Consider the following 13,847-nt stretch of genomic DNA (forward strand, 5'->3'; position numbering starts at 1 on the left):
GAACAAGTCTAACCCTGTTTTCACATGACCTCTCTTCAAATGTCCCTGCAAGTCTTTTCTTATCCAGTTTAAACATTTTCTAGAGGTAGCCAGGTGACATAGTGGACAGAGCTGTGGGCCTGAAGCCTGGAAGACTTGAGTTCAAATATGGCCGTAGACACTTACTAAGTGTGGTGACCCTCAGCAAATCACTTAACCTCTGTTGCCTCAGTTTTCTCTCAACGGTAAAATGAGGATAATAATAACAGTACCTGCTTCCCAGGGCTGTTGGGAGGATCCAATAAGGTAATAGTTACAAAGCACTTAGCGTAATGCCTAGCACATAGTAGGTGCTTAATAAATACTTATTGTCTTCCCTCAAATGATCCTCAGATGGCATGATCTTCACTATTAAGGCTGTCTTTCCTAGATTCTCTCCATCTTATCAATGCCCTTCATACAATATGGTGTTCCAGAGTGAACTCAATACTCTTATTTTTGTCTGACCAGGGCATAGAACAGTGAGACTATTCTGTCCCTTGTCCTTGACCCTTTCTTGACTGCTGAGTTATGCTGGCACTAAAGCTGCCAGATTTTTACCTAGCACTTCCATCTTTAAAGTGTCTTTGTTGAATGAATGAATGAATGAATGAGGGGAATGAATACCCTTGGAAGTTGTGCACTTCAGGGACGGCCTACATTTTATTTATCTTATCCCTTGACTTTGCCTTACTTTGCATTCCTCTCCCCCTTCTCTCTCTCTCTTCTCCCCACTTCTCTCTCTTTCTTCTTCCCCCTCTCTTTTCCTTCTCTGTAGTTCTGTCTCTTGTCCCTCTCCATCTGTCTGTCTATCTCCATCTCTGTTCCTCTTTGTGTGTCTCTCAGGCATATATGTGCAGGTTTCAGGAACAAAAACGGAGTCATGAAAGTATGTATGCAGGGACTCACAGAGATGTGGATGCTCAAGGGGACACTGAATTTGGTGATTTGTTGAGGGAGAGGAATGAGGTTGGGACAAGGTTGAGGGGGGTGTGTTAGGGAGAAATGAGAGCTAGTTGAATTAATCCCACTCTGGAGGTCCCATACTTAGAATAAAGAGGAAGACATCAGCCTAGACTTCACGTCTCCCTAGGCAGGTAGAAGCTGTTACTTCTCATGACAACAGAACCGTAATTTGCATAATCTGGGGCAAGAAGGACTTGCAACTGGACTGTTTGAGTGGGGGGAAATGGAAGCCCCTTTTCACTTGAGTATGTGGAAACCTGTCCTCACCCCCTCATGTGATATATATTAGTTTAGTACAAAGAGCAATGGTTCTGGAGCTAGAAGAGCTGAGTTCAAGCCTTGCCTTTGACCCTTAAAATCTGCGGGAATTTGAGTACATTGCTTTATCTCCTAAGCCTCAATTTTCTCATCTCTAAAATGGGGGTGGTCAGTTATATGACCTCTGAGGTCTCTTCCAACTCTAATTCTATGATACCTGTAGTGACAAAACACAGGGAGACCTGCTCACTGGTGTCCCTGGCATTCGGTCACATAATGCACTAACTCTGTGTCCTCTTGTGGGTTAGGTCAGATGATAAACAAGGGCCCCCTTTCCCATGATTGCTCTTATAGATAGGGAGCTATCCCCTTCTCACATCTTTCCCAACACAAATATCTATGTCTACTTGTCACAGTTTTTGAAGTGAAGACAGTAAAAGGTATAGCAAGGATATCCTACCTGTTTATCCAAGTGATTACAGGTATTTATTTTGTCTTTAATCTGAGGAATCCGGGGGAATAACCTTTGCATGACATAGTACCTTGGAAATAAGAGAAGAAGAAATGAATGAAAACTGTTCAGTACGACACTTATGATCTGCCAAAGCCAAGATTGTTCTGACAAGGAAGCCCATTAATGGCAATGCTCTGCTGACCCATGGGATAAAGGCCAGAGAGGGTTCAACTGAGCTATTAAATACAGCCCAGCTTTCCACACAGTGCTCTGAACATTCTAGATACTTAACAACTCACTTGAATTTCAGTTAGGATTCTAGAAGAGAATATTTGAGAGGTAAGGGGATGTAGACTGTATTTGACAAGTGTCCTATATTTAAAGGACTAGGCGGCCCAAAGCTCTTTTTTGTTTTAATCTGGTCTTAGAGAACAATATTAGTGATGAAGCATTTTCAGGTTCAGTACACTATTCACATTTCATAACTAATTTTAAGTATTGTGGTTTTTCTAAAAAAAAAATCCCCTTTGTGATTAAGATAAGATTATTTGCATTCTGATCTGCATTCTAATGTGTATTTGTTTTATTATTTAGGGACAAAATTCCGCCAGTTGGTTCAACTGTCCCCAGGTTTGTAATATGTCAAAAGCAAATGGTTCAATTAATAGAAATAATTCAGGGTGCAAACAAATGCTCAAAATGTTTATGTTAATAATGAGGTGAAGAAATGTAGGTAGCAGATGTTTCCAGATGGCATGCTAGCTTTTGAACAGTGCTGTATTGCTAAATACTCATAAAGAATGTGGTCCACTATGGCTTCTGCATCTTTTTCAACTATTCTATTGTGTGATCCCTCATTCTAATCTTATTGTATATAGTGAGATAGCAAAAGGCAGAAAGGAAAAGTCAGGAAAGGGATAATTAGGTGGGACATTTTCTCTGAGCCTAATCCATACATTACAAATGACACTTGCTTGATTTGGGCAAATTAACCAATCAGAAGATCTATCTTTGAAAATCTACTCAATGGGGAATACTTCAATATTTCAATGAATCTATGCTCTAATTTCTTATTAGGAAGAGAATATACCAACCAGCTGAATAAATCCCTTCTACAGTGAAGATAGCGATTCATACTGTGTAATTCATATTTGTGTTCTCCTACAAATCCCCCTAAAGGGGAATCCACCTGTATGCTAGAGGTCTTTATTATATTAGGCTATATTGTCATCATTATTGTTATTGCATAATGTTATTATAATGTTATATTTCATTATGTTATTATCAATATTATAATATTACAAATATTATAATATTGTATTATAATGGATCCTGGCAAAAGCAATTAGACTCCATATCTGTCTCCCCTTGCTCTTTATATGTGACTAACCTGTCTCCCTCTCTAATCACACATTCTCAAGGAGATTCCATATGTCTCTTTTGGTGAGTTTTGCAACTGACTTCTGCCTCCTATCTATCTATCTTTTGCATTTTCGGGAAACCTGCAATTTTGGTTCTTGGAGTTTGTGGTATTCTAAGATTTGCAGCTATATCAGTCTTCTAAAGAATTTTGGAATAAGAAAGATCTATTATATTTATGTTGGGTGACAGCATTGGAACATTGAAATAACAACAACAATAGTTAGCATTTATAGTGCTTCCTCACAATAACTCCGGATTATAGGTGCTATTATTGGACCTATTTATTTTACAGTTGGCGAAAATTAAGCAGACTGAAATTAAGTGATTTCTCCAAAGTCACATAGCTATTAAGTGTCTGAGGTCACATTTGAACTCATGGCTTCCTGACTTCAGGTTCCCACTTTGCTATCTAGTTGCCTATAAATAATGAATTGTATAAAATATAGTCAAATATATTCAAAAACTTTATAAGTCACTTATCAAAAAAAAAAAGGAAAGAACCTAATAGGAAATGGAAGCACAGTTTTATATGTGTTAAGAAACAGATAAATGCTGCAATCTGGCTCCATATGGGGTGGGTCCTGGCTGTTGCTGTGCCTTGGGCTGCAGGAACAAGTTGGGCAGGCAGCAAGTCTAGGGGGTAGAGGTGGTGTAGACCAACCCTATGCTGCCCACAACTCCCTCTTCCACCAGAAGATATACAATATGTATGGCACTTTACTTTGACAAAGACCCAAAGTTTGCTTGTGAAAGTGAGCACTGAAAGGATTATGGTTTGCAAATTATTCGGAAGTAATGTACTTTTTTGAGCTCTTTCATGTTTCTCTCAGAAAATACCACATAGAAACAAACTCAAAATTTGAAATATGCTCAAAATGTTCTATAACACATCAATTGTGTTGGGAATAACTTTGTACTTTTGAAACAAACATCAATAGCAGAACTAACTGTCTGATATTGAAATCATGACATGTTATATCTATATAGTGCTTTATAGTTCATAAAGCACTTTCACGTACTACCAAGATCTCATTTGAGTTACAAGTAAGAAAGAAATGGCAAACCACTCCAGTATCTTTGCCAATAAAACCCCAAATGGGATCACAAGTATGAATTGACTGAACGACAACAAAATTCACAAAATGCCTAATACAAACCATTGTTTTTCTCATTTATTAATAAAGCTTAATTTCAAAGTATTGTTACCTTTTAAAGACAAATATGATAATTAATGCAAAGACAGCTGTCCCCAATACTACCAATACATAAATATATATAGAACTTCTTTTTTGTTCTTCAGAACTTCCTGGAAAAGAGAAAATAGAAGGAAAAATCCAAATACATCTGCAATTTAATGAAACATTAACATCAACTATTTCATTTTTTTAATGAGCATTATAACAAATTACTGAGAAATTCTCTTCAGTAAAAATGAACAAAACTGTTAATTCTATTACTATTAAAACTATTCATTAGCCAGATGTCATTCATAAAGTTAAAACAAACAAATAAACATCTTCCATGACATAATTTTATTATGATCTTATAAGGTGGTTAACTTCTTTGACTTCATATTAAAATGTTATGTAGTAATCAAAATACAACTAATAAAATTGTGGGAGATTCAAAACTATGCTAGGCAATGTTCGATTGAAGGAACTTGGGAGATTTATTTAGCTTGGAGAAGAGACTTAGGGGGCTATAATCATTACTTCCACAGATGAAAGGAACTTGAAGTGGAAGAGATATTAGATTTGTTTTTCTTAGCCTCAGAGCAGATCTGGAAGTAGGATTTAGGAGCCATATTTTTAAGAAGTACTTGTAGCATGTCATTTTTTTTTTTCGAAGAGAGACAGACTTTGTTTTTTTTTTCTATATCAGTCATGTTGTGAAAGAAGAAACAGACCAAAAGGAAACACACACACACACACACACACACACACACACACACACACACACACACACAAATGAACCAATTTGTATTCAGATTCCATCAATTTTTTCTCTGAATGTGGGTAGCATTTTTCATTATAAATTCTTTGGAATTATCTTGGATCATTGTATCGCTGAGAATAGCTAAGTTATTCACAGTTGATCATCATACAATATTCTAGCATGCCATTTAAGAAAAAAATTTATTTGTAGTTTTTAACATTCAGTTCCCTAATGTTTTGAGTTCCAATTTTCTCCCTATCTCTCCCCTCTCACCAACCCAAGAGGGCATGTAATTTGATATAGGATCTACATATACATTTATTTTAAACTGATTTTCACATTAGTCATATTGTAAATAAGAATTAGAACCAATGAGAGAAACCGTGAATAGAAAGAAACAAAAAAAAAGAGAGCGAGCAAATAGTATGCTTTGATCTGCATTCAGACTCCATTGTTCTTTTTCTGGGTGTGGACAGCGTTTTCCATCATGAGTCTTTTGGACATTTTTTTTTTTTGCGTTGCCTAGAGTCACACAGCTAGTAAGTGTCTGAGGCTGGATTTGAACTCAGGTTTTCCTGACTCTAGGGCTGTGCTCTATCCACTGTGTCACCTATGCCTCCATGCCATTTTTAAGAAGCAGTCTTTTGTAAGGGAGAGAAGGAAACAAAGAAAGGAAACAAACATTTATCAAGCACCTACTATGTGCCAGGAGTTGTGCTAAGTGCTTTACAAATATTATTTCATTTGATCCTCATGGGAACCTTGGGAGATAGGTGCTATTATTATTTCCATTTAATGTTGAGGAAGCTGAGGCAGATAGAGTTTAAGTGACTTGCCCACAGTCACACTGCTAGTGTCTGAGGTGGATTTGAACTCAGGTTTTCCTGACTCCAGGCTTTGCTCTCTGTCCACTGTGTCACCTAGTTACCAATAATGCCCCAAATGTATGAATTTGTTTTCATGAACATAAATGTTTTAAGAAACCTTAGGGTTCAAGGAACCCACAAGTAAACAGACAGATGGAGAACTAGATATCATATTGTTGAGAAACCAGAAATTTGCCAGTGTATAGATAAAGTCCGGTGAGGGGGTAGAGGACTATAAAAATTGATCAAGAATATATAATATTATAGGAGACAGTGTGCAAAAGATGAGATATAATAATCCTCCTGTACCCTACCCTGAGCAGACTACATCTGGTGTATTGTATTCGACTCTGGGAACTTTATTTTAGGATAAGACTCTGTCAAACTCAAAAAACATCTAGGAGAGGCTCGCCCTGAGGGAGAGAGGCCTGGGAGGGTTAGCTAACTGGGAGGATAATGACTGGATTCCAAGAGGCTGGAAGGATCGGCTGAATCTGTAAGAAGACTTTTATGTTAGTGTTTTTTTCTTCCTTAAATTATAAGGTATAAATTTACCTGTTTATGTTTTGTATCCTCTCTTCCCTTACAGGAGAATGTAAACTTCTTGAAGGCAGGGACTGACATCTTTGCATATAGCACACTGTCTTGCACATACTAGGTCCTTTAATAAATGCTTGTTGGATAAGATTAGAGAAGGGAGGACTGTGGGGGGCATAAGAGCTATGTGAAAGAATGCCCCAAAGGATAGGATAAAGAACAACTGATAAAAGCTACAGAGAAGCCGAGTAAGGCCAGATGTAAGAAAAAACTCAGTAGTAATTAGTGCTAGCCAAAAGTCGAGTGGGTTTCTTTGGGAGGGATGTCTTGCCTGTCTCTGGAGGTCTTCAGATTGAGGCTACGTGACTCTTTGTGAGCATGGTTGTGGAGAGGATTCTTTCTGAGTTATGAGTTGGAAGAGGTAGCCTGTGAGGTCCTTTTCGACTCTGTGTTTCTGAAGTTGTGCAGTTCTAGAAATACTTGGGAAACTTGACGCAGATGTTGTGAATGTTGGGTAGAAATCAGTGCCAGGCGATCTTTTTTTGACTTTTTTTCTCTCTTACTTGGATGAGCAAAGTTGAAATATAGTAATTATAGGGAAAAGACAGTTTGAGACCATCCCTGAGGTAAGCAAAGAATAATTATATGATGTGGGCTGAGAGTCAGAAAACTTGGGTTCCAGTAATACTTTTTTTTTTTTGATGAGGCAATTGGGATTAAGTGACTTGCCCAGGGTCACACAGCTAGTGTTATGTGTCTGAGGCCAGATCTGAATTCAGGTTCTCCTGACTTCAGGGGCAGTGCTCTAATCCACTGCACCACCTAGCTGCCCCTCCAGTTATATTTCTACCCACTAACTAGCTTTATGATCACAGATAAGTAGCTTCACTTTTCTGTGCCTCAGTTTTCCCTTCTGTAAAATGATGAGGTTGCACTAAATGACCTCTAAGCTCCTTATTCCTTCGAAAAGCCTGTGAGTCTATGATACTAGGTAGCTCTTCTTCATAAGAGGAACTAATCAATGAAGACAGAGCACTGACCTAAGGGAGTTGAATTCTCCAAGATGCCAAATTAACTAAGGCTGGAGGGGAAATTTGCAGAAAGGACTTGTATTATACAAGCTCCATATAGCATGCCTGAATGTCATGGCTAGATATTTAGAGATTTTTAAGACCTAAGACCGGGAGATACTTCTTTAGTTGTGAGAAAATAAAAGATTTCTTGATAACAGAAAGTTGAAGCTAGTTTGATAATAACTGATAACAGCTTTACTCATTGCTGTTCAGTTGTTTCTGACCCCATTTGGGGTTTTCTTGGCAAAGATACTGAAGGGGCTTGCCATTTCCTTCTCCAGCTCATTTTAAAGATGAAGAAAACTGAGGCAAACAGGGTTGAATGACTTAGCAAGGGTCATATAACTAGTATGCATCTGAAGCCGGATTTGAACTCAAGTCTTCCTGACTCCAGACTCAATCTAGCTGCCCTAACAGCTTACTTAGTGACAGAGGCCTATAGTTTTGAGGTGTGCTTATATTTCTGTGTTTCTTTTTTTTCTTTCTTTTTTTTCTGAGGCAATCAAGGTTATGTGATTTGCCCAGGGTCACACAGCTAGTAAATGTCAAATGTCTGAAACCGCATTTGAACTCAGGTCCTCCTGACTTTAAGGCTGTACCACCTAGCTGCCCCTTATTTTTGTATTTCTTACTCTATATCTTATCTTACCTTACTGATGTATAATGATTAACAGTTGGTGTTTAATTGAATGATTTGTGTTCTTGCTTTTAAAAAAGGGGGCTTCTTTTATTTAGAAAAAGGCTGAGAGTTTGAATTATAAGTTTGAATTCGTATCTCCCAGTTTTTCACCTTGTGGCAACCCTAAAAATGGAAAGCATCGCCGTTCATATGGTAGCAGCCATAAATGAGTATACAGGGTGTGTAGGTTGAGCTCTGGAACATCTTAGTATCTCCTCCAAAAGTAGCTTTGCATTTTATTTTTATTGCATGATACACTCTTTTTTTGAGGCAACTGGGGCTAAGTGACTTGTCCACCGTCATACAGCTAGTAAGTGTCTGAGGCTAGATTTGAACTCAGGTCATCCTGACTTCAGGACTAGTGTTCTATCTACTGTGCCACATAGATGCCCCAATATATTCTTTTAAATAAAAGAGTAAAATTCTTTGAGTGCACATCTTATCTTTCTGTTCTTCTTAGGCCTTGTACCCCACCACGTACTTTGTGATACAGTGACATTGGCTTCCTTGCTGCTCCTTGAACAAGACACTGCATCTTCCTGCAGTGGGCATTTTCAGGAGCTGTCCTTCCTGCTCTCCTTCCTTGCCTCCTACTCTTGGCTTCTCTGACTTTCTTCGAGTCTCAGCTGTAATTCCACCTTCAGGAGGGCTTCCTTCTGTTGATTATTTTCAATTATTTATCCTGTGTCCAGCTTGTTTGCGTATAGTTATTTGCATGTTGTCTCCCCTTAAAGGTTGTGCACATGGGGGCTGTCTTTTACCTTTCTTTCTGTCCCCAGAACTTAGCACAGTGTCTGACACATAGTAGGCACTTAAAATTGTTTATTCACTGGATGACTCGCTAATGGAATATGCTAAATATGTCAGTGGTGGGAGCTACCTGGATTGCAGGAACAATGCAGGAATAGATGGGAGCACATCTGTGTCTGTAAGGTTGCCTTTGCATTGGCAAATAGATCACCTGCTATTTTCCCATATATGTAATGAAACAGAAATATGCTTACCAAATTCTACAGGTTTGCTCCATTCACCCCATTTCCCATCTCGACGACTTGCTCTTATTTTCAAGATATACTTTGTTCCCATGTCATAATTTCGGAAGTCATATTCATTTTTTGCAGATCCTTGTACCTCAAACTTGGATCAGAAAAAAAGAAAACGGGGGAAAAACATAGTTGTCACTGATTCTGTATGATGAGAGATGCTATAGAAATGTCAGGGTTTTTTTTTTAATGGCAACCCTGAAATCTTGAAAAATGTTTTAGTGAGCATTTCCTCAATTTTGTATTTTGAAGTTTAAATAAAGGGTACAGTGTTGCAAATAAAATATACAGCTTTGTTAATTATTACATCTAAACTGTTTAAATAAAATCTATACATTTATGGTATAATCTAAGTAAATCCTTTACTGCTACTTTGCAATTTTTTACCACTCCTTTTATTGCCCCCCTGTGTCATAGCCTTTTTAAGACAAGGTTGGCACGTGCAGATGATTAGGTAAAACCCTGGGCAGAGGAAGAACAATCCCAACCTGGGGCAGGATATGTGGATTCTGACTAGGGAGAAGAATGAGCATAAATACAAAAATCAGGGTCAGTATGGTACCCAAGGAACTCAAAGGGGGCTTTGACATGTCAAAAAACGGAATGCTTTGATAAGAAGCCTTTATGAGGATAGGAGACAAACTGGAGGGAGTATCTAGGTGCGGAGTGTTTGTGTGACTCCACCTAAGTCCTCAAAGACATTCTTCATCTGTGTTAGTAGTTGATACTTTTTGCTGTCTGACCATGACTCTCCTTTGTTAGTTTGCTAACACACCATATCTCTTCCTTACTCACCAGGGTCTATCAGACTGTGAGAGCAATATGTCATTCTACCACGCAGAACATGTTCTGGGACTGTAGGACCAGGGCTTGGTGGAAGGTCGTTGCAGGAAGACCTCTACTAGTTCTGAGTGTGCGTATTGTGTTCCCGTGATTTCTGATCAAGTCTGTATCTGTTCTAGCCTTCTAGGTGCTTGAAGTAGCCTATAACCTCTCTGAGTCAAGTATATCCTGAAGAATGTATTATTCCTGCCCATCCACAATTAACAGAGGTGAAGGCCTTGAAGATAGACGTTGGAGGTTGAGGTGAGCCTGTCATAACAAAAACTAATGTGACACTGTAGAGATATGGAGTGTGGAAAATGCCTCCAGCCAATCTCTTTCGGACACAGAAATGAGAACTTGAGTGATAGGCACATGACCTACCACCTTTTCTGCTGATTTTTAGGAAAGTTATTTAAGACAAGTTTTAGCCATCAGTCAACCAACGGGAATTTATTAAGTACCTGCTTTGTGCCAGGCACTGTGTCTCACCAATTCCACTTCCTCTACTTCTCTCTACTCACACCTCAACCACCATAGTCCAGCCCTCATTATTTTATGCCTGAACAATTGCAATAGACTCATAATTGTCCAGAACCTGGTCTCTATCCTCTCTTCCCCGTTTTTCCACATAACTGCCAAATAGATATTCCCAATGTACCTGTTTGACCATGTATGCCACTCCTCTGTTCAAGATATTTTGGGTCTTCCCCATTGTTTTTAGGTCAAAGTACAAGCTTCTCTTTTTGGCATTTAAATCTCCTTGCCTTCTGGCTCTAGCATAACTTTCTGGGTTAATTACTCATTACTCTTCCCGCACGTACTCTATGCTTAAGCCTGCTTCAATCAAATTAATAATACTTGTAAAGGGCTTAGCACAGAGCCTGGCACAGAGTTGGAGTTTAATGAATGCATATTCCTTTCCTCCCCTTCCCTTACTTACTGTTCCTTATACTAAACATTCCATCTTCTACTGCCATGTTTTTATACAGGTAAACTCTCATCCCTAGAATGCTTTCACTTTTCACCTCCAGCTGTTGGAACCACTGGATTCCATTAAGGCTCAACTAAAAGGCCACCTCCTCCAGGAATCCTTTCCTAATTTGCACAGTTGTTGATGTCTGTCTCTCCTGTTTCCATATATTCATTTCATATTTCTCTATGAACATGTTGTATCTCCCTCATAGAATGTAAGCTTTTTCAAGGTAAGGACTATTTTCATTTTTGTTTTTGTACATCCAACGTCTAGCACAATGACTGGTGATTAAGCTCATTGATTGGTTGATTGATTAATATGTATCCAATCTTGGGAAAGTTTCACAATCACGTTATATTGTATCACCCCCTCTAGTTTATAAACCAGATGGTAACAAATCTGAATGATTATTTTTAAAATTTCAAGTGTACTTTGACATCACATCACAACAAAAGACCAAACTCACCAGATTTTTATGAGTGTACTGTGAGTCCTGTAAAACAATAGCAAGAAAAAAACCTGGTAAGAACTTTTACTTTGAAAAATCATTAAGGAAGTATCTGGCTATATCTCCCCTTTTGTGTCCTGGTTGGTACTAGCAACAAACCTTCTTGAGTAGGAGGGCTAACTGCTACCTCTCCAGCCCCAAACTCAAGAGCATGCCTGCTTTGTAATTGTGGACAGTGACTATTGGTTTGCTGCTAAATATTTAATAACTGGCTTTCTAAAAAGTAAGACATCTTTAAATTCAATCTATATTATTATTTTTCTCTATCATTTTCTTAAGTCTAGAAATTAACAAAACAACAAATCAAGCTCTGATTTGATTTTTGAGGTATAGATACTCACACTGAAAAGTTAACAATGAGCTGTCCCACATTGCTTTGAGCTGGCTCCAATACAACCCTAGGAAGACCCAGCTACTTCCTTCCTTGACTACCCTCTTTTTTGTGACTCTTCATATGAGCTTGATCTCTGGGCCTTGGCATTAGGCCATATCATCTGAGCCTGACTATTGTTCAGTAGGATTATGCGGATACCATTTTTCCATTATGTCAAATCCTCAGAAGACCTGAAGGGTGTCCCTCCACAGTTTTACCATAGTGAAAGTGAAGGTGTATCTCCTCCTCAATTTCACAAAGCCCAGATTTTTATTTTCCTTTATTTGTTGAACATATATCAAAAGGAGGTATATGTATACTAATAAATACTCATATAGTAATTCAAAATAATTTTATGCATGTAATTTAATTTCATCCTTACAATAACTATGTAAAAAAGTGTTTTTATTATCAGCCCTTCTCTACAGATAGGGAAACTGAAACAAAGTGACTTCCTAGGTTCACATACCCATTTAGTACCTGAAGTGGGATTTCAACTTAAGTCTTCTTGACTCCAAGGCCAGCAATGTATACCACCTATTCACTTGAGGCTTGACACAATGTATGTAGTGACAGTGTATGACTGTTGGTTGCTTCTGGCAGCCTGCCTAGTTCTCTGGGGTAAGATCCATTTGCCTCTATGACCAAATGTGAGCCACTGTAAGAAGGCCCAAAGGAGAGCCAGCTGTGTTATTGGCAGGTTCTCCACTGACATGATCACCTTGTCCAGCCCAGTCTGCTAAATTTGTGCCTTCTTTTGGTGGTTACAATGCTGGCATGTGTGTAGGCTATATGATTCTGTTATGGCTTTGTGCCTGGATGAAGTATTCACAGCAAAGTGAATGGAGGGCTGGCTTAGGAGTCATGGTCAGATTCTGTTCCTGACCCTAAGTTGCCATGTGGGGGACCAAGGGCAAATCATCTAACCTCTCTGAGACCAGATCTGTTTATCTGTAAAACAGAGGAAACAACACTTGGTAATACCTACCTTAGAAATGTGTCATAAGAATCCAATCAGATAATATATGTGAACTGGTTTGCAAAGCCCTATACAAATGTCAGCAATATCAAATATCAGAGAGAAAAATTCTTCCTAGTCCTATAAAGTCATGTTAAAAAAAAAACCCAAGACATGCCTTAGCAAAATCATGCTGGACTTGTGCCTTTGGGTCTGGGCCTATGGCTTAGTACAGTGTCTTAACACATGGTAAGTACTTAAAAAATACTTGGTGATTGACTCTCTCCAGTCTTATTGGGGCAAAGTGGGGCTTTTCTGAACATTCTCACCTGTGTTTTTGACACCTTAAAAATACTAATAATAATTCAGTATTATATTTGGAGATTGTGTTTTAACCCTTCAAAGAGCTTTGAATAATGATAGCTGGCATTTATATAGGGCTTTAAAGAAGTGGCTTATATACATTATCTCATTTTATCCTCACAACTCTGGGAGATAGTTTCTATTACTATCCTCTTTTTTACAAATGGAGAAACTGAGGATGGGAGAGGTTAAGTATTTGGCTGGGGTCACACAGTAAGTGTCTGAGGCAGGACTAGAGCTGACAGCAAGTCCAATACTCTATGCACTGGGCCACTTTTTACCTTTGAATCTGATTGAATTATATTTAATCCTTTTAGTAACCTTATGAAGCAAGTCTTAAAACTACCTATGACCTAACTTGTTTTCTGGTTTCCATCTTCAAAAGAAACATGTGGGTCTACTTGAAACATAGCATAATTATAGCTTATGGCAAAAGCCGAAAGAATAAGAAACAGCGGGTTCACATGGTGCAGCCTTCTTCCAATTGGGTAACAAGAGAGCTCCTGCAAAGGAGACAGGCTAGAAATAAAAGAGGCTGCTTCTCCAGCACGTGGAGTTACCCTCAGTGGCATTTGGGACTAGCTTTTCTTTTTCTT

The 13,847-nt window shown here is 38.5% G+C and overlaps 1 protein-coding gene and 1 long non-coding RNA gene across 12 annotated transcripts in view; one reads left to right on the forward strand and one right to left on the reverse strand.

Annotated features, from left to right (window-relative positions):
* The window catches only part of LOC144454423 (uncharacterized), a 35,761-nt gene extending 24,117 nt beyond the window's left edge, over nucleotides 1-11,644 (forward strand). Inside the window, exons 3-4 of the long non-coding RNA XR_013482756.1 lie at nucleotides 10,214-10,337; nucleotides 11,066-11,644. This is a non-coding gene — a long non-coding RNA (uncharacterized LOC144454423). The remainder of the gene's footprint in view (nucleotides 1-10,213; nucleotides 10,338-11,065) is intronic.
* Nucleotides 1-13,847, reverse strand: part of LOC110212746 (colony stimulating factor 2 receptor subunit alpha) — a 70,362-nt gene that overhangs the window by 5,666 nt on the left and 50,849 nt on the right. For 7 of the 11 annotated variants that reach the window (XM_020992770.2, XM_020992768.2, XM_078146303.1 and 4 more), the window contains 4 exons: nucleotides 11,516-11,542; nucleotides 9,213-9,345; nucleotides 4,325-4,424; nucleotides 1,703-1,784 (listed from right to left, as the gene is read on the reverse strand). In XM_020992770.2, the coding sequence (XP_020848429.1) occupies nucleotides 1,703-1,784; nucleotides 4,325-4,424; nucleotides 9,213-9,345; nucleotides 11,516-11,542 (342 nt within the window). Of the gene's footprint in view, nucleotides 1-1,702; nucleotides 1,785-4,324; nucleotides 4,425-7,956; nucleotides 8,865-9,212; nucleotides 9,346-11,515; nucleotides 11,543-13,847 lie in introns of those variants that run through there. The other 4 variants (XM_078146305.1, XM_078146304.1, XM_078146306.1 and 1 more) reach the window with 2 other exon arrangements.

This window comes from Phascolarctos cinereus, unplaced genomic scaffold, assembly GCF_003287225.1.
Source record: "Phascolarctos cinereus isolate Bilbo 61053 unplaced genomic scaffold, phaCin_HiC Scaffold_726;HRSCAF=1367, whole genome shotgun sequence".
Taxonomy (NCBI): Eukaryota; Metazoa; Chordata; class Mammalia; order Diprotodontia; family Phascolarctidae; genus Phascolarctos; species Phascolarctos cinereus.